General features: G+C 50.9%; 1 protein-coding gene across 3 annotated transcripts; it reads right to left on the bottom strand.

Moving 5' to 3' along the window:
- Nucleotides 1–944: 944 nt before the first annotated feature.
- LOC119341708 (ABC transporter C family member 8-like) lies at nt 945–10,780 on the bottom strand. 3 transcript variants are annotated; one of them, XR_005165249.1, is made up of 13 exons: nt 10,452–10,780; nt 8,360–10,308; nt 7,938–8,258; nt 7,772–7,858; nt 7,072–7,686; nt 6,785–6,949; nt 6,364–6,658; nt 6,059–6,273; nt 5,668–5,973; nt 5,339–5,402; nt 4,990–5,229; nt 1,490–1,659; nt 945–1,387 (listed from the first exon to the last, which is right to left on the bottom strand). XR_005165249.1 is itself a non-coding variant. In XM_037613571.1 (12 exons), the coding sequence occupies exons 1-12, from the start codon at nt 10,504–10,506 to the stop codon at nt 1,550–1,552; spliced, it is 4,422 nt and encodes a 1,473-aa protein (XP_037469468.1). In that variant the 5' UTR covers nt 10,507–10,780; the 3' UTR covers nt 945–1,549. The 3 variants fall into 3 exon arrangements, 1 of the variants encoding a protein (XP_037469468.1); XR_005165248.1 differs by having other exon boundaries at nt 945–1,390; XM_037613571.1 differs by having other exon boundaries at nt 945–1,659.
- Between the last annotated feature and the right edge of the window lie 9,695 nt (nt 10,781–20,475).

The following is a 20,475-nucleotide window of genomic DNA, read 5'->3' on the forward strand; positions in this document are numbered from 1 at the left end:
CAGTTTCTTGTTTATTTGCTGTCCAGGGTAGACTTATAATCCTCCACATAATTAAGAAATGTCTATATACCACCTTGTCAAGAAATCAGAAAGAGGAAGGCACTCGTTCCCAATATCCTGTTAAAGTTCTGATAGTTCAATGCTCCACACCCAAACGGCAAACAACAGGTTACAATGTTCTGATAGTTCCCAATAATCCAAAGAGGCAAACAACAGCTTTGCGGATCTAGTATTGTAACCTGTTGTTTCCTGACATAATTACTGTACTTCTGTCGGGACCAGTATTGTAACCTGCAGTTTCTTGTCTTCGTTGTCACTGATTCTGCCTTAACTTTACTGTAAATCATATTCTCTTCTTCATTACGAATTAACTTGTTAATGTCACTTCTGTCTTAATTTTGTAGTTTTGATAAATCAGGGAAACAATCTGACTACCTTTTGTTTAACATATTTCGGATGCACGACTTCCCCTGCATAAGATACTGCTCCTTCTGGGGTTCTGAAATTCAAAATTTCAGAAATTCGTTGTGTTGTGCATTATTCAAAGTGCTGAAGAATTTGAAACGTGAAAGATGATACAGCTTACTATTTGTCACTTGTTCCTGTTGAGTTTAGGTGCCCAAACCACTAAGACTAATTGGAGAAATCTGTAAGTATGCCCATAATAAACTGGTTTGGTGTCTTGGTATTTTAATCTGGGCACATGTCTAGTCATGATGCTGCTATGCTCTAAGGTACTGAAAGGGATTTTAAGAAAAAACACTGCACAACCTCGCAATCATTTGAGGTATGGAAAGATTAATCAGTGCAGAGGCAGCCATTGATGATAGTGATTATGTTTTGTGTGACCCAATGAGATCGGCCCACTGCGCAGTATCAGCAGTAATAGTTCTTGCTGTGGAGAGCTATTAGGAACATATGAAAAACTATTAGGAACATATGGATGATAGTAATGTTTTGTGTGACCCAATGATTCTCAATAATTTCGAGTTACTTATGAACATACGAGAAAGCATAACTTCACTGCATAAAATCCTAAAAGGTTCTTGGCACTATCTTCATTCTGGACCACATGCACTTCCACACGGTACAACCAACCTTATTTAGGACAAGGTACAATAATTTTTTGTCATATGCCTTGGGCAATCTACTGGCATCTTGACACTTCCTTTTTTGCTTGTTATTCAACAGTAGAACTTACATATGAAGTGTACCATATGTCACACTAAAGGTGGATCCTTTATTCCCTTACGCAATGAATCTCAGTATCCTTGTGGACATGCTAATCTTGGAGGACTCGAGTCAATGCATTTTGAGCTAGTTCTCTCCATCAACCTTATCACCAAAAATTTGCGATCACTGACCAACTTTACAATGTTGTTCATGCCTTCTTTATTTCCAGTAATTGAACCAACCAGCAAGGGAGGAGGACAAGGTCAGTCTTGTTACAGATGGAGTTCAAGAAGCTGGGATAACAATCTTTCAGTACCTCAAAATCTTGATTGAATTGCTCATCTTGTCTATCATGCCCCGACACAGAATGATAGAATCATGTGGAGTTCCGCTTGCAATTAGCCCAATACTCCGCCACAAGCTTCGCAAAGGCTGATTGTTTGTCTTCCAACAGCTTCGCGGGTGTGTCATATTCTAGAAGCTTACCTGTAGAAGTCATCAGCACTCGTCATCATATTTAGTAAGTCTAGTTATTTACTTATAACTAGATCAGGTTTGATGACATTGCTCGTTTATCACTAGAGATTATGGGGAATGGACCAGAGATTTCATCACTTGATACATGACTGAACTGTTTATCTCTACTCCTAATGGACGAATTGGTTGAATAGTCCTCCCCACTTTTCTCTACTCCGAATGGACGAATTGGTTGAATAGTCCCCCCCACTTTCAACCGGTTTATTTTCAACCGGTTTATTTTCAACCGGTTTATTTTCAACCGGTTTTTCTTCGTCCCACCTCCCACCAGCCCCTCCCACCGGTTTTTCTCTTTTCTCGTCTAACCGGCAATACCCAACGTATTTATGGTAATCAATCATAATTAATCCACGTATAGTAATAAATCAATCCAGGTATGGTAAGGTCATAACTCAGGAAATTTTGAATATGGTAATTATATGGTAATAAATTTAAATTACCCCAAAGGCTATCAATCCAGGTATGGTAAGGCCATAACTCGGGAAATATCGAATATGGTAATAAATTTAAATTACCACCAGGTATGGTAAGGCTATCCACGTATAGTAATAAATCATATAGTAGTAAATCATAATTAATCCACATATAGTAATAAATCAATCCAGGTATGGTAAGGTCATAACTCAGGAAATTTTGAATATGGTAATTATATGGTAATAAATTTAAATTACCCCAAAGGCTATCAATCCAGGTATGGTAAGGCCATAACTCGGGAAATATCGAATATGGTAATAAATTTAAATTACCACCAGGTATGGTAAGGCTATTGATCCAGGTATGGCACGCCCTCACCTGATCACCTATCACAATCTCTAGCCCCACGCACGCACCAAAGAACCCACCCGGCACCAAAGGCAGCTCCTTTCGATCCCCTCGAGTAAATGCCATCGCCGTTGTGCGATCTTCGTGACACAAACGCCGTCGCCGCCTCCTTCCCACCTACGGTGTCCCCCACGTCCATGGTGACGGCGCTCGCGTCCTACACTGACCCTCCGCCTCATATAGGTTGGTCGTTGATGGAGTGGGATGTGCTGCTGCGGTTTGGGGAGGCGCAATCACGATCTGGTTGGGATCTCAGTGTGGACTCGTTCTCTGCGATGAAGGATGGCGCTGCCTCCCTGGCAAATGGGATCGGAGGAAGGGGCTCTACGTCGTGAATGTCGGCGAGGCAGCGGCCGAAGGCGAGCCCGACGGTGAGCACGGGTGTTCGTCCCATGAAATAGGCGGCCACGGAGGGCGGATCTGAGGCCACCCCAATCGCCGGTGGCCCTTCCTCCCATCGCTCATCGCCTCCATTCTCTCTCTCCTCTAAATCTTTGTCGCCCCTGCCTGGTTCTGGCCGATGCCATCCGGCTCTCGCATCGACCACCACCAGCACGGCTGCGGACGAGGCGCAACCGCAGCCGCCGCCGCCGCCATCCTCATCCACCTCCTCCACCATCCTTCCCAGCCGTCGTCGGGGGCACCCGCCATCTGCGCTCTAGCCCACCCGCTCCCTCCTATCCCCTCCCCCTGCCTGCCAGCCCCGTGATCCATCGCACAGATGGCAGGTACTACAGCGACCTCCTCCCCAGCGGATCCGGCCTCCTCTGATGGAGATCCATCCTGGGCACCGCCTTATTCTCATGTGTGCACGTCTATATCAACGTCTCATTCCACATCACTTTGCAAGGTATGTGCTTGATTGTTCCAAACTCGATCAATGGATTGTGCAAGGTACTTTGGGTGTCGTCATTGACGGCAATTGTCACGCCATGCTACCATCGGAGGGGTCCCTCATCGATGATTAGGGTCTTCCGAACTGCACGAGCTCCATTGAGAAGGTCATTAAATAAAAGGTTATATTGGAGTGTACTATAGGGCCTTTTGCACTTTAATATGACTAATAATTTGCCTTAATATCACAGATTGTATTACTACCTTCCTAAGTGAATGACATTCAAGAAGGTCATTAAATAAAACCAAGAAATCCTTCTGGTATTGGAGTGTGGAAAGTTGAGACTATAAAACCAAAAGGTTATATTTACGTTTATTAGAGAAGGTTCTTTACTTTTTATAGGAAAACACAAAATGTTGCAATGTAGAGTCTAGGTGGTGGGCCTCCTTGATCCACTTGGTGGATGAGGGCGACTCCGGTCCTGGCACCCATAGTGCCAGTGATCCAAAAATCATAGGGCCTGGATATAGCTCTAGCAGACGTATGCGGCTTGCGCATCGAGCTTGGTCGTCTCGAGCATGGAGATAGGCGAGTTGTAGACCAAGAGCTGGTACAGAGATAGTCGAGTTGTAGACAAGAGCTGGTGGACAGCAAGAAACGCATGCACACCAAAGAACAAATCTGAGTCACATGCCTACTTCTATTGGTTTCTAAAAAGAGCGGCTAGCTTAGATCTTAGACCAGTCGGTCACTGTCGAGGTCGCCAAGGTGATCTTACAGCACCGCCGTGGGGATTTCTCATGATTTTATGTAGGCAAGCCGCAAGCGGTGGTGGTGATTGGCTGGGTGGTGTCGCTGCCTTGGGAAGAGACGAAGTGATGGTAAAAGTAAGCAGGATCCGATGATTCTTCCGTGGGGATAGCCAAAGTCAAGATGTCGACTACAGACTCGTCGCAGACTTGCAGTGAACCTGGATGCGGCGAGCCTGATTTGTGGATCGATGGCGGGTCTTGACTTTGTTAGGCTAGGATTGGATGGTTGCGGAGGGTGGTGTGCTTGGTTGGGTTCCCATGGAAGAATGTGGCCTCCTCGTGGATCTGGTCATGCCCATCCTAGAGAACATTGTGTCCCTAGCTCCCTCGAGGAGCAAGGACAGTGCAAGCGGCAGCAGGGGGTAGGGGTAGATGTGGGGAGGGATGTCGGCGGCTGCTCGAGGTCATCATGATGAAACCCTTGACGTCCCATCTTTATCAATGGAAGTGGAAGAGCACGAAGTCGAGATTGGATAGGAGTTTGAGTTCTTTTTGGCACCGATCGGTTCCCCACTTTAGAGATGTATTTTTTTTGCGTGCGAGCAAACAGTGGGTTGATTCTAAAAGGGATAGGCACTTTTCAACAGAAGTGCATGACGGACCAAAAATATGACCTCATTTTATTCGTTTGATAGATATCGTATTATTCGTTGTTGTTCGTTCGGTGAAATTTCCTAATATTTGATTGTCGTGTTTCTAATTAGAGCACCCCATAATCACCCAATATGAGGGGATGATAAATGAAAGATACTGATTATAAATTTTGAAGAGCCCGTGGCAGGGCGTTATACTAGTAATAGTGTAACGTACCGTAGGAAAGTACCATGACCCTGTCACTGTCTGTCACAGTTGGGACCCTGTGAGCAATAGTTATCACTGTGCAACTAGTGAACTGCTGCCTGATGACACCCTGTAGTATTGCATCAGTCGCGGAGTCGATGGACGCCGTTGCTTCATCTAGCACTAGAATTTTGTTCCTACGGAGGAGAACTCTACCAAGACAGAAGAGCTGGCGCTGTCCAACACTCCAGTTATCGCCATCATCACTCACTGCCATAGGCCAGAGGGAGCAATCATTTTAACCTTCCGGTAACTCAAACTGTTTGCTATGGCAATTCTTTTGTTCTGATAGAATGTTTAATATCACTGTAATACTTACCAACTGTATCGAGAAGAGCAGCAGTGCTGCTAATTGATCTCTTCAGCTGACACTTTTCCAAGGCCTGAAATGTTCAATGTAAGTAGTCTAGTCAGATACATGAAACTTGAAGTGCTAGCAATCTAGTAAAATTAAACATGATCAGATTGTACATCAGTTTATTTCCATCTGTCTTTGTTTAAGAAAGCTCATATCTTCTATTGCTTATGAATTATGATAAGAGAAAGTTCATTTAACATGATTCTTTTTCAGAACTATACTAGTAAGACTTTTTAGCACCTTTCTCGAACTACTTTGCATCCTTTTTTGCAGGAGGATCCTGTTCTCACCTCCCATATCTCATCATCGGAATGCAGACCAAGGGGGTCCAAATTATTGCGCACCGTTCCTCTGAAAAGTGTAGGTTCTTGGGGGATAATACTCAGTTTAGTTCTTAGATCCTTGAGACCAATAGAGCAAATATCCAAGTTGTCAATAAGTATCCTCCCACCCACAGGATCCACGAGACGGAACAGTGAGCTGATGAGTGTTGATTTCCCACTTCCTGTCCTCCCGACAACCCCAATTCTGTTTCCAGCAGGGAAGGTGCAAGTGATTCCTTTGAGAACAAGTGGCGTGTTTGGGCGGTATTTAATCTGCTCAGAAAAAAGTGCATGTTATTGCAACCCATTATTATTATTCTCAATTTCCATGATTATGTGCAAAGGAGATTATATTTACCTTCAAATCTTGCAGGTCTATTCTTCCCTCCTGTGGCCATGAAATTGGAGGCCTGTTATCTGGTATTATGGTGGGAGGCTCTGATGGAAGGTGCATATACTGCTTGATTCTCTCGACTGAAATGATATAGTTTTCTAGGTAGGAATAGTATCGTGTCAGGAAAACTTGTGCCGCGGTCAGGCTTAAAGCATAGGAGAGGCAAAGACCCGCAAAGCCTGGAAATATATTTCGCAAGTGTTCATCAAATCTGCAGACAGAGTTAAAAAAAAAAAGGGATCTGTTCGCTGTAATGGTTATGTAGATACCTGGTGAAATTACTCCTGGAGGAACCAAAATAAGGAACAATGAAGATGTGAATATGGTCAAGCTTTGGAGTGCTTCCACTCTTATAAGAACCCACTCCTGCGCAGCAACCGTGTGGAAGAACATTGTCGCATCGTTGTCTATAAGCTGCAGGTTGTTGTGGATGAACCTGTCTGTTGCCGCGAAGGCCCTGATTGTCACCACACCAAGAATCGATTCTGATGCATAGTTCATGACAGGTGCCTTCGTTGTTCCATTAATTCTGACTAGCTCTCTGGCCGAGTCCACGTAGTACCTCTTCAATATTTGAAAACAAAGCATCAGATTTTAAACTCACAAGACACATTTCATCGGTCATCTCCTCTGGATTGATTTCCTGGGCTTAATTGCTTGGATCAATGTACAGCAAAGTAGACGACTTACCTGAACATATACCATGGATATTGCGACTGGGATTGCTACAACTAAGACCTGCCAAGTTACAGTACCCATGACCAGGACTGTCGTGACCACCTCGATGCCGCCAGTCACCACAAAAGCCATGGAGTAAGGTATGTCAAAGTCCAGAATGCTTAAATCTGATGAAGCCTGCATAGAGATAAATAAACCTTCGGTCAGGGACTCGTCACTAGTACTAGAGAAATTACATTTAGCTTGCTATGGTTATACTATTATTTTTGGGAGAGATGCAGTAAAGTAACCGTATATACCCTTGTCAATATTCTTCCAATGGGCGTCGAATCAAAGAATGACATGGGGGCCTTGAATACAGAGTCCATTAGACCCGTAAAGAATGCTTTGGAGGCCTTGAGTCCCAGATTAGCAGCAAAGAAGCTTCTGAGGTAGGCGAAGCAGCAGCTGAAGATGGAGATCCCCGAGTATGCCCCAACCAGAAGAGCATTACTGACATTGATCTGAATAGCCACGGCCAGCCAATATGTGGACATGATTTGAAAGACTGTGAAAAGCACTTGAGCTGTAACCATCCCACAGAGGGGTAAAACGCCCTTGGAGACTTCTACGTAGTCTTTGTATGGCTTCCATCCGAGGTTGCCGATCCCCTTCTCCTCCTCTTCTGTGAGCTGGGCCACCGAAGGACCCCTCGTCGAGACTTCGATCTCGCTGGCCTGCCGCGTCGCCAGCAATGCGCTCGGCATTATACCGCCATCGAGCACCTGTTGCCCTTGGACTTCGTTCTCTTGGCTGGTGGTATCCAGTGCTGTGATTGAGGACTGATGTGCCGAAACTAGCTTCTCGAATGCGGTCCCGGATTCCAGTAGGTCTGCGTATTTCCCTTGCTGTTTAACCTGACCGCCTTCCATTACCTGTTGAAACAATCGCCGAGTATGATATAGGAGGATCATCGATATTACGAAATTTTGTGCAGTCATGTTCAGAAGATCTACTTACCAGAATCCTGTTGGTTTCAGTCAGAAATTCAACTTGGTGCGTCACAAGAACAACGGTCTTCTCTGAAAGTGCGGTCATCACACAATCCTGCAAGAACATCGACATCAGAACTTCGTGTGGTAGAAAACAAGCTGTTAGCATTAGAGATTAAGAGCCCCCTCCTTACATAGAAAAGAACTGCAGCAGTGTGCGCATCGACCGCGCTGAAAGGGTCGTCTAGGAGGTAGATATCTGCATCACTATAGACAGCTCTAGCAAGTTGAATCCTTTGCTTCTGGCCTCCACTCATGTTGAGCCCTCTCTGGCCGATCTCCGTAAGGTCTCCATGATTGAAATTTTCTATATCCTTGTCCAAAGCACAAGATTTGATTGCCTTCTCATACAGTTCCTTGTCGAAGGGCTTTCCGAAGAGTATATTGTCGCGGACAGTGCCACTCTGTATCCATGAGTTTTGTGAAACATATGCCAGTGATCCAAATACGTCAACCTGCAAAACATAATGTTAACATTCTTTTTGTGGAAATGGAGAAATGAGCATGATTTAATCATTCCATCTGCATAAAGAGCATATACTTTTCTGTCACTTACTGATCCTGATGTTCTAGGTATCTCCCTAAGTAATGCATAAAGGAGCGAAGATTTTCCTGAGCCAACCGCGCCACAGACGGCCACCTTCTCTCCTTTGTTTATGCTAAGGTTGACATTCCTTAGCGTCAAATTGGCCGCACTCGCATTCCAGCTGAAATTTGCATCTTGGACATGAACCCTGATATCAGAATTATGTGGAGGCGCCCTCTCGGCACCCTCTTTGATCTCTTCTTCTATGAGAAATTTCTCGATACGGTCCAGCGACACCTTGTACTGGATCATCATTGTCAGGATCTCAGGAAGGAACCTCACCGGCTCAGCCATGACCCTCAGGGTGGCCAAGACCGTGAAGAGGGTACTGGCATTCAGGGGGGCACTCCCCAGGATCGCCGTTGCGGTGTACATCACCGCAGAGACGACCGTCGGGGACATCCAGTACATGACGGCGCCGTAGGCCTTCTTCATCTGGGTCTCCCTCAACCATATGAACTCGGCGTTTCTGAGGGACTCGACCATGGCCCGGAACTTCTCCTCCCATGACTGCAGCTTGATGATCTTCATGCTGTTGAGCACCTCGGACGTGGACCGGAGCCTATCATCCTGTGCAACCATGAACTTGGCCTGGTACCCTTGCAGAAGCTTTGCGAACGGCATGTTGAGGAAGCCGAAGATGATCAGGGGGACTAGACCCGGGACCGCCCCGAGCCTGAGCGCCCAAAAGAGCGTGCCTACTGCAAAGGCGAGCTGGAGCGGCGAGCTCCACGCCATGTGAAACCAGCTGAGAGCATCGCCGAGCCGGTAAGCGTCGACGGCAATGTAGTTGACTATCTCCCCGGTTGAATGGCTCTTCCTCCCCTGGCTGGACAGCTTGAGCTGCTTCTGAAAGATGGCCGCCATTAGCGCGGACCGGATGCGCATCCCGGTCCTCCTGGAGTCGAAGAACCAATGGCGCTGGGACAGCGACTCGACGAGCTTGATGACGAGCAGGCAGCCGACGAGCGACAGACCAACGCGGTGATCCCTCTCTTCTTGGTAGCTGTACCGTACGAACGCAAAGAGCAATATAGGGGCGACGGCTATGGCCAGCGTTCTCATGAAGGCGTAGAAGCCGGCGATCATGATCTCCCTGAGGAAGCACTTGCACAGGACGAGGGCGAGCCTGTTGGATCTCCCGCTCTGCGCCTTGTCCTGCCGGTGGCGGCTCCATGCCTCAGAGAACCTATGTGAGGCTTGCTGTGCGCAGTCCTCGCCGGCGATGAGCGGGATGTCGGCGAGGTCCAGTGCTTTTGAGCGGCCGAGGCGGAGCAGTGGGTTCAGCCACGAGAAGGCGAGCTGGCTGAACAGGCCGGCCCGGTAGAGTTCCGAGTCGTGAACTGCCTTGTCAATCAAGGGCTCCGACAGGCCGTCGTCGTCCTGGCAGCCACGGCTCCGCCGGAGCAGCGAGCCGAGGGCGCAGAGCAGGAGGAGGAAGTTGACCGCCCACGCGACACCCTCCGCGACGTCGAGCCCATAGCCCATGGCAAGGACCTCCGCATTGTACGCGGTGATGAGCAGCGAGAAGAGCGTCCACCAGAGAACGGCCACGGCCCTGGCCGGCCTCGTCGGCTGGACGTGCAACGAGGCCGCCACGGCCACCCACACCAGCCCCCTGACGACGGAGGCCGTGGTGGCCGCCGCATCCGCGGAGCCCCTGAACGCGGCGACGGCGTACGCCGCCGCGACCGCCACGCAGCACGCGGAGACCGCGGCCACCCCCCACCGCCGCCTTGCGCCGCCGCTTCTTGCCCGCCCATCCCACCGCCCGCTGACGCAGGCCGCGAGCAGCGCGGAGGCGTAGGCGGCGAGGAGCACGATATTGACGCAGTCGACCAGACCCCTCTGCACGCACGGCGACGCGAGGGTGAGCCCGCCGCCGTCCTCCCGCCCGCAGGTCCACGAGGGCGACCAACCTGCCACACACACGCACCCAAATTCCAACCCAAGCAAAGCAACGGCGTTAATTAAGCGACGCTGAATGCACGGAGCGTCAAGAATCTCCGGAAGGGTTTACAAGAAGAAGAGGAAGGGAGCTTCGTCCCGTCTTCCTCCTTACCGAGAGAGGCCATGGCCGGATCGCCCAGCTTATCGGCCGTCCCTGCGCCTCGCATGCAGCAGCGGCCGACGCGTCGCCTATTCCTGGGCAGGAGACGAGGAGGAGGGAAGGAAGCCACTTGTTTATATTATAGCAGCACTAGCGGAGTGCAGCAGCGTGTGCGTTCACGTATATTCGCACGCGGGTACGGACAGGCGGAGGATTTGTCTGAGATCGATAGCGGAAGAGAAGTGAAGAGAAGACCACTCCGGGCTGTGGTGGCCGGAGGACGCCCTGCAAAACTCGGATTTGTCCGCCGTCGCTTTCAGGCGCGGCGTTGTTGAGCCGAACTCGTGTGGGGAGGTAGAAGAAGAGCAGGTCGCACGCTGGCGGCCTCGGCGTCTCCTTGTCGTTTTCCTCGTACAGGCACTGGTTGGTTGCGGCTGGTGAGTCTGCGTATGGCGTGACGTGGCGACGGACGGCTGGCATGGCAAGGCCAGGCTAGGCGCATTCACTCCGTCGTGGCTACTGGTCGAGGTCTGGCACCAAATCGATGTGAGCCGTCAATTTTTCACGACTAATATTATACTCTTTACCTCTTGTGGAGTAAGACGTTGTCCATGATCATGTGGGGCTAGTATGGACGTTTCACTTTCGCAAAAATAAGGAAGTAATGTATAGCGCCATTAAAACATGAAGGCAAATAAGGAAAGATATATCAAGGAAATTTATGCTCGGGAGGTGAGATCACTAAATCTACCAAGAATATCTTCTATTTATTTTGTTTTACTTACCACTCTCTCTGTTCCTAAGTATTTGTCTTTCGAAAGATTTCAAATGTACTACCACATACAGATGTATATAGACATAATTTAGATAGTAGATTCACTCATTTTGTTCTGTATGTAGTCACTTGTTGAAATCTCTAGAAAGACAAATATTTAGGAACGGAGGGAGTATATCTATATGATCAAAATTACCCTCAATTGATCCACCACTCTTAGAGCATTTCCACCAGGATTTAGCAAATCCGCCCCCCTCTATGTTCGCGAACACATCCGGATCACCCCTCATATCTCGTGTCCGGAAACCACATACCTCAAATCCGGACTCAAATCCATGCACGTTCATCATACATTGCCAGTGTTGCACGTAATAAATAACAAATATTGGTATCAAAAATACATAGTTTTACATAAAATTTATTTTAAGTGCACTTCAAACAAGCTTATTGGTTTTCATTATGGGTCCACATATGCTCCACAAGATCACTAAGTAGCTGCGCATGCACCTGATGATCTCGAAGATTTCAATGCATCTGCAAAAAGTTTATAAGCTGATTTGCATCTTGATTTTAGGGATTTGAAATTGTTCTCCGGGCGCTTCAAAATCATTGGTTTGGGACCCTCATTCTCGACAATCGTAAAGTGTGCAAAATAACACAATATGTTATCAGCTACCACAAAGTTTATGATGCCCACATCATTGCAGCTCCATGAACAATTCCCAAATTAGTTTGAAGCACTTTGAATGCCCTCTCGACATCCTTCCTAGCTGCTTCCTGCATTGTTGCAAAGTGGCTTTGTTTGTTGCTGTGTGGTTCGGATATGGTCTTAACGAATGCCGCCCGCTGAGGATAGATGCCACCGGCAAGATAGTATCCCATATTGTAGTCACGGTCGTTGATAGCGTAGTTGCACGGCCACGATTCCCCATTATAAATCCTCTTGAACCCGAGAGCCTCGCATTGCAAAGAAAGCATGCCAAGTCCATGCCACTGCTTTTAGTATGATGGTGGCCTCTTTGGTGCGACCTTGATATATTCCTCGCAAACTTTTGGGGCGATTCTTCAATGCACACAATCAATTGATCCAAGCATTCCTGTAAATCCTCTGGCCTCTCTAATAGCCAACAACTTTTCTATGTCCTGCACATTTGGTTCTCTCAGATACTCTGCTCCAAACACCTGCACCACAACGTGGGCAAACTTAACAATAGTCTTTAGCCATGTGCTCTTCCCCATTCGGACCATCTCACCAACGGCATCTGCGACAATACCAAGTGCAAGCATCCTCAGAGAAGGCGTGCATTTCTGCTTAGCAGAGAAAGAAAGTTGGCTGCAACAATCCCTTGTGAGCTTGAAGTAGTCATCACGTGCCCCATTCCCTCCACAGTGCGCAAAAACAATAGTTTTCACATGCGAAAACGGCGATGAAAAAATGGATCATCCGAAAAAGTTGGGTCTGGAGCAAAATAATCCTTCTGCAGTAGCCGTGCTCTGGAGATCCTATCCTGATTGATCACTCTTCTCCCTTTGATCGAACCCTTGAAGTTTAGAATATGCTCCACCCATCCGTTCCATTTCCTCTTGCATGCTCATGAGAATGATCATGCCCACTTCTTCATCTGAATCCGACGAATCAAAGAACTCAGCTTCAATCATTTTCTCAAGCTCCGTCGGGCCATCCTCCTCGTCCGATGAAGCATCGGAATTCATCGCTTCCCCTACAAATAAAACACAAAAGAACATGTCACGCATTATATTGAACATATATAGAGCACAAAGGGTAGCCCGATAGCCGCCGGACGTACCGAGGTGGCGTCCGGGCTGGCATCGAGCACGGGAGAGAGGACTGTTGTGCCGGTCCTGACGGTGTTGAGGCTCGGAACGACTGCGGAGCAAGGGTGGCGGCAGAGCTGAGACATCCGGGCTGAGGAGGAAGAAGAGAGGAGAAAGCAAATGAATCTGGCAGGTCGAGGGGGTGAATTTTGGTGTAATTGTGGTGGGTAGGCCTGTCGGGTTCGACATGGCGGGCGCGCCTGGGCATCCCATATCTGGCCATATTTGGGCTGGATACCAGGGGTGCCGATCAGGTCGGACGTTTGAGACCCTTTTCAAGCGCCTGTCTAGATTGTTTTTTTTTCATCGGTCACTGATGGGGCCGTGGCGGGTTTGAGGCGACGGGGTGTAGATGCTCTTAGTAAGACAGAGAGCAAATGCTTGGAGTAAGATTTTCTTTACTTTTTATAAAAGAGGGACAACACCCCCAGCCTCTGCTTCCAGTGATGCATACGGCCCCTCCATTACACATTTACGCATCATTTGTGCACCTATCATTGTACTGCATGTCTCGAGACGAAATCAAGCAAATTGATTGATATAAACAGCTACCGTGGAAATGACGTTCTCTGCGCTGGGGAAGAACCATGGAAGCGGAGAAAGGTACGTTGCGTACATAACGTAGGTAGAGCCGGAGCCGGGGGCCAGTTATACAGCGACAGAATTGAAGAGTAAGGCCTACGCCCGCAGATCACCAACGACCAAGGTAGTATGCGGGGTGCTTTCACAATTCAATGCAAGCAAGTAAGTGTGATTGCACTCACCTGCAAGGATGAAAACAAAGTGGAAACGGATGGAACCGAGTGCTACCATATTTGTTTTCATATATTTTTGTAGAAGCAGAAACAAATACAGAAACCCGGAAATGAATACGAAAACAGATACTATCGAAAAGGACACAGAGTGAATACAAAGCAGACACGAAAACAAAAATAGGCATTGACCGGAACTTTAAAACCCCTTGAATCATAGAGGAATACACGCAAAAACAAAGAAAATTGAATGAATTGTTAACTTGGCTGAAAAATAATATCATTATGTTAGCAACTTAGTGTAGTATCGTCGTAGTATTAGACAATTGCGTTTAGGGTCAAGATAAGTATATGTGTGGTAGTAGAAGTTAGGGCTCAAATGATCCATTCTACTTATTGTGTCATTGTATGTTGTTTGTTGGTTGGGCTCGCCGTTCTGCCTCATCGAGGATCTCGCCCCCGAGACGCGCTCTGGCGCCGATCTGTCTGTGTTCCGGCTGTCTGCCTGGATGGCGAACCCCGACGGCATCCCTCGCTCCTCCGAGCTCCTGCTGCCTCCCCGCGACGACGTTGTGATGCCATACACCGACCCCGATCGTGTCGAGCGTTTTGCCTGTTCTCTGGTCCGTTTCCCGGTGGCGATCCACGTCACGGAGACCCAGGACTACCGCCTCTCGTCGCCTCCGCCGCCACCTCCGGGTCCGGACGCCGGTGGTGCTGGTTATGATCGAGGTTCTTCACCTGTGCCAGGGCCATGGCCCCGTCGCCATGAGTTCCCTCCAGGTCGCAACTCTCGGCGTGGCTCGGGGCGCTCGCCCCCGCGCCCTCCGGGCAGCTCCCTTGGCGCCGGTGCTCGCGGTCACCGCCGTCGGCCCTCCTCCCCCCGCGGCTGGCAGGGCGTGCTTTGCCCGCATCCTGATGCGCCCCCCTGCGCCTCGGGTCCCTGCCTCCCTGCGCCTTGGCCCCGCCCTCCTTTTGGAAAGCGGTGGGCCAGCGCCGCCGTCACCCCTTGACGCAATCCCTGCCCCGGCCCTGGCGGGGTCGGGCGACCGCTTTGACCCGGTTCAAACTTCTGGCCCCCTCGGCCCAGTGCCTCTCGCCACCTCCAACCCAGGCTCTCCGCATGGCACTTCTGGCCAGTTCGAGGGGACACGGGAACCTTCCCCGCCGCCCTGCCCTCGTCTGATTGGGGTGGCTTCTCCCGATCCCCCCGCCTCGGATCTGCTTCCTGATCCCACCCCCGCGGTCACTGTCGTGGACCCCGCCTCTCCCCCCTCCCTGCTGCGCGCCCCGCCAGCCTCCAGTCTACTGGCTGCCTGCCATTGGTGGATGCTGTGGAATATTCCCCGGCCCCCAATGCGGCCCTGCGCGTCCACCGAGGAGGATACGGTGGCCCCGGCCCCTGATCCGGTCTCCTGCCCCCCGGGCCACCCTGCTGCTGCTACCATTGCGGACCCCTGCGCGCTGCATGGCCAGGTCACATCGCCGGATGCTGCGGCCCTGGTTGCGCCATGTTGCCCCGATCCGGCTGCACCCATGCAGCAGGTGGACGTTGTTGACGTCCCCCCTCCCCCCCTCTCCTGAGCTTCTTAAACTGAATCAGCAATGACGTCACCCCCATCCTGAGTACGCCGGCGCCGCGCAGGGGCAGGGCGGCCATGCCTCCCAACTTCACTCCTCTCCGGAGTACGCGGATCGCCAGGGGAGATCGAGGCCTTCACTCTGAGGCAAAGGCGAAGCGAGTCCTACTCCTCTGCCTGGGGTTACTCAAGGACGATGAGCCGATCACCGACGAGATCATGGCCCGGTACACCAAGCTCTTTGACCGCCCCCTAGCCTCCGACGTGGTTCGGGCTTTTGCGGACTTCTACGGCTGGGAGGTGCCTCAGTCGGTCCTCGACGGCCTCGCCCCCCTGCCGGCTCTGCCATGCCCCATCGTGGCATGATTGGCGTGCTCTCACTCGCCCTCCTCCATGCCCCCATCCTTTCCTATGGAGTACAACCCTAAAGTCGTGTTTTGGAATGTGTGTGGCCTTAACTGCGGGGCCAAGCGCTCGGCGGTCCGCTCTGTAATCACCTCTGTTTCATCTTGTATTGTCTGTCTTCAAGAATCCAAACTTTCCCGGGTCTCGCCGTACCTTGTTCGTGATGCCCTTGGGGCCGAGTTTGACGACTTCTTGTGGCTACCCGCTGACGGTACTCGGGGCAGTATTATCCTCGCCTGGCGTAGCAACCGTGTCTCCCTTACCAACCCTATTGTGGGTGACCATCACGTCTCCGTAGCGGTGACCGCCGTCTCTGGCGGCGACCATTGGTGGCTCATTGGAGTGTATGGCCCTCAAGGCGACTATGCCAAGATCTCTTTTCTTGCCGAGCTCCATGACTTGCTCCAGTCTATCTCTAGCCCGTGGTTATTAGGCGGAGACTTCAACATGATCTCCTCTGCTAGTGACAAGAACAACGATCGCATCAACCGCCGCCTCATGAACCGTTTTCGGTGCTTCATCTCTGATCATGGCTTGCATGACATCTACCTCCACGGGCGTCGTTACACCTGGTCGAACGAGCAGGATAACCCCACCCTCGTGCGCAATGATCGTGTCCTGTGCACGCCCTCTTGGGAGCTGGCCAACACCCACTGTCTGCTTCGTCGCCTTGCCTCTGCAGCCTCGGACCATTGTCCCCTGCTCCTCGACTGCACTCCTCGCTCTGGTGGAGGCCAGCGTTTCCACTTTCAGCGCCATTGGCCTGCCCTCGATGGGTTCAGCCAGACCGTGCAAAATGCCTGGGCCTTTGTCGCCCCGGACCCCGACCCCTTCCGGCGCATCTTCGCGCGCCTCAGGGCCACGGCCCGCAGCTTGCAACGCTGGAGTGCGCGAGCCACCGCCAGCATCGCATCTCAGCTTGCGGTCGCTCGTGAGCTCATCTCTCGTCTCGATGCTGCCCAAGACTTCCGGCGTCTCTCCATGGCTGAAGTTTGGTTGCGCCGGCTGCTCAAACGCAAGTATCTTGGGCTTGCCTCGCTGGAGCGTTCGATTGCGCGTCAATGCGCCCGCCTCCGCTGGCTCGCTGCGGGAGAGGCCACAGCTGCTTTCTCCAAGATTCGCGCCTCTCAGAGAGCCAGCAAGAATCGCATGCTTGATCTGCTTGTCGATGGCTCGTGCATCTCCAATGACTCTGGCATGGCCCGTGCAGCATTCTCCCAGTTCTCCGATGTCCTGGGCACGCCGACGCCGCGCTCTGTCGCCCTGGACCTATCCGTGATCGGCCATCGCTCCTTTGATCTCTCTGACCTCGAGCAGCCTTTCACGCCCGATGAAATTTGGGAGGCAATCAAGCGCCTTCCTTCCGGCAAAGCCCCTAGCCCCGACGGTTTCACAGCTGAATTTCTACGCACCTGCTGGCCCATCATTAAGGAAGACATCTGCCACGCCTTCAGCAAGCTATACTCCCTGAATGGCCTGGCCTTCCAACGCCTTAACGAAGCTCTGATCACGCTGCTGCCCAAGCGCCCGGACGCGGCATCCCTCTCCGACTATCGCCCGATCAGCCTGATTCACATCACCGGCAAGCTTTTTGCCAAGGTTCTCTCTTTGCGGCTGGCTCCGCGCCTTGGCGAGCTTGTTTCTTCCAACCAGAGCGCTTTCATTGCCGGAAGGAGTGTCCACGACAACTTCCTTCTTGTCCAGCAAACTGCCCGGCAACTCCATCATCTCAAGCAGCCCCGAGTCCTCTTAAAGCTGGACATTGCGCACGCCTTTGATTCGGTCTCTTGGCCGTTCCTCATGGAGGTTTTGCAGCACCTGGGCTTTGGCCCTCGTTGGCGCGAGTGGCGTCTCCCTGTTCGCCGACGACGTGGTTGTCTTCTGCCACCCCGACGCCGAGGAGCTCTCTACGGTCAGCAAGCTCTTGGACCGGTTCGGCGCCGCCTCTGGCCTGCGCACTAACTTTGCTAAGTGCCTCGCCGCACCAATTCAATGCCCCGACGACGTCTCTACCTCCATTGGCTCTGCACTCTCCTGCCCCGTTGTGGCCTTCCCGATCCAGTACCTGGGCCTCCCCTTGTCCATCAAGAAAGTGCCTCCATCCCAGCTCATGCCGATCATCGAGAAGCACATGCGCAAGTTGGCCACCTAGAAGGCCGCTCTCCTCAACCGTGGCGAGCGCCTCGCCTGGTTCGTCAAGTCCTGAGTGCCATGCCGGTGCACTTGCTCCTGGCTGTGGCAATCTCCCCTCCCCCCATCCTCAAGAAGGCGAATCGCATCCTCCGTGATTTCCTTTGGCACAGACGCATGGATGCGCGCGGTGGCTCCTGTCTGGTCAGCTAGGCGCGCGTTTGCCGCCCCTGGACTTAGGCAGCTTAGGCATCCGCGAGCTCCGTCGAACTGGTATATTCATGCGCGTTCGCTGGCTCTGGCTGCAAGCTACTGACCCTACTCGTCCCTGGGCTCACCTCTCGCTACCCCATGACCCATAGGTGCTCCAATTCTTTCGAGCTTCTACAATCTGGTCCATTGGTGACGGCACCTCCTGCCGCTTTTGGATTGACCCTTGGCTGGACGGCAAGTCCATCCTCGACATTGCTCCTCATGTCACAGCCCTTGTCCCTCACTGAGCTCGCAACTCCCGCACAGTGGCGGACGCGCTCGCTGATCGCCGCTGGATCGGCGACATCCAGGGTGCTCTGGGTCTGGCGGCCACCGTGGAATATGTTAGCCTCTGGGCTACTCTCCAGCAGGTCGAGCTACTCCCCCGCCCGGACTCGATTCGCTGGCGTTGGACTGAAAACGGATGCTACTCGGCCTCCTCCTGCTACTCCGCCCTCTTCCATGGCTCCACCTCCTCAGCCACCTGGCAACTTGCTTGGCAAACCAGTGCACCAACCTCGGTGCAATTCTTCATTTGGCTGGCCTCCCTCAATCGTTGCTGGACCGTTGATCGCCTCGCGCGGCGCGGCCTACCCCACGAGCCGGCTTGTGTGCTTTGCTCTCAGGAGCCCGAGACACCACATCCTGGTGGGGTGTGTTTTTGCTCGGGCAACATGGCATGCAATTCTTTTATGGTGCTCCCCATCGACTGCCACCCCTGACGGCTCGGTTGGCCTCTTCGACTGGCTGCCTACTGCCCTCCTGGACATCCCGACGCCGAGACGTCGCGGACTCGCCACTGTGGCCTCTCTCGTCACATGGTCCCTCTGGCGGCACCGGAACGCCGTCATCTTTGACAAGATTGCGCCCTCCCTGTCATCACTTATAGCTGCCATCAAAGATGAGGCTCGCTCTTGGGCCATGGCCGGAGCTCGAGGAATGAACTTAGGGCTAGCTGTAACCTGATTTTGTCTTTTGGGGGCTGAGCAACCCCCTGTCTTCTGCTCGTCACGCCACCACAACGTCGCCATTATTGTGCACGTCTCTGTGGTGACCTCCTGTAATTTCTAAAACCTTCTCCCCTATCTATGCAATGATACGCCATCTGGGCGTATTCGAGAAAAAAAAATGCATCCGTAGGTATATAGCCAGAACGAAAACATATTCACGGAAACGAAAAGTTCCATTTCCACGCCTGTTCCACGGGAACCGGAAAACACCGTTCCAGTTTTGTTTCTGTCTCCGCATAAAAAAATTCATTTTCACTTCCGTTTTGCAAATTTTCGTCTTTGTTTTCATATTTCCTACCAGTTTTCATTTTTTTCTCCTAAAAAGCGGAATGTTTCTGATCCATTTTCATCCCTCTTCGTCTAGTAGCTACACCGTCCGTGGGGATCTCTTTGGAGCTGTCGATCCGATCGACAGTCAGCTAGCTCGTTTTTCACGAGCTGGTATCAAGTTTTCTTTTGACAAATCCGCGTCTTCACAAGAGGATGCGGATACGTACCAACTCGAATTAGTGTTGATGCTAGCTTGTTCGAAGTTGATCTGAAATGGATCAAAGGTAGACATGTTCCATGCATGTCTAGTCGTCTAGGTCTAGCTACCGGCGAAGTTTCTGCTGATTCACATGCGTTGTTGGCTTGTTGCCATAGGTTGATTAGAGTGGACTCTGCTGCCGTGCTGCGTTCCTGCCCAACAGCGGAGCGCCTATAAAGCATGAACTGACTCTGACACTTGGTTAAATATTCAGTGAAGCTCCGCCGTCGGCCACGATAGATCTGATAGAAAAAGAAAAGAGGAGACACCTCGTGGTCTGCGAGCTAGTTAAGGCTGAGTAGCAAGTTAGCAACGGTAGTCCATGCTGTTGCTTCCTGGAGGCTAAATCATCTCCCAAACTCTCCAACGGCAGAAGCCGATAGCAAGCCAGAAAGGTTTAGACTTGTTGAAAATCTGGGATGCAGAAATATTGTTGTGGAATTGGACTCCGTGGAGATTATTCATGCTTGCAATGCTGCAGTGGAGATCTGAAACCCATACACGGCAATTCGAATTCATGTTTTTTCCAGAATGCTCACGGTACTGGTTCGGCTGCTTCTTGACTTTGCAGGCCAATATAATTGGACATAAACTAAAAATACAAAGATGAACATGGTTCTGCGTACACCCATGCGGATTGTATCAAACTTGCTCGACCATTCTGGATAAGTATTTTTATGCTTAAGCAGCCCAACCAAAATTGGGAATCCCTAGGCCTGTGATTGGTGCTAGAAATACATTTGCATTTCACATACTTATTTGTGATA

The sequence above is a fragment of the Triticum dicoccoides genome, chromosome 7B (assembly GCF_002162155.2).
Source record: "Triticum dicoccoides isolate Atlit2015 ecotype Zavitan chromosome 7B, WEW_v2.0, whole genome shotgun sequence".
NCBI classification, from domain to species: Eukaryota; Viridiplantae; Streptophyta; class Magnoliopsida; order Poales; family Poaceae; genus Triticum; species Triticum dicoccoides.

Excerpts from the sequence above, each read along its gene's own strand:
- LOC119341708 (XM_037613571.1), bottom strand. The coding sequence starts at position 10,506 with ATGCGAGGCGCAGGGACGGCCGATAAGCTGGGCGATCCGGCCATGGCC. Across the intron at positions 6,950-7,071 it reads TTGGAAGAATATTGACAAGG|GCTTCATCAGATTTAAGCAT; the intron begins GTATATACGGTT and ends ATCTCTATGCAG. Across the intron at positions 6,659-6,784 it reads TATCCATGGTATATGTTCAG|AGGTACTACGTGGACTCGGC; the intron begins GTAAGTCGTCTA and ends CAAATATTGAAG.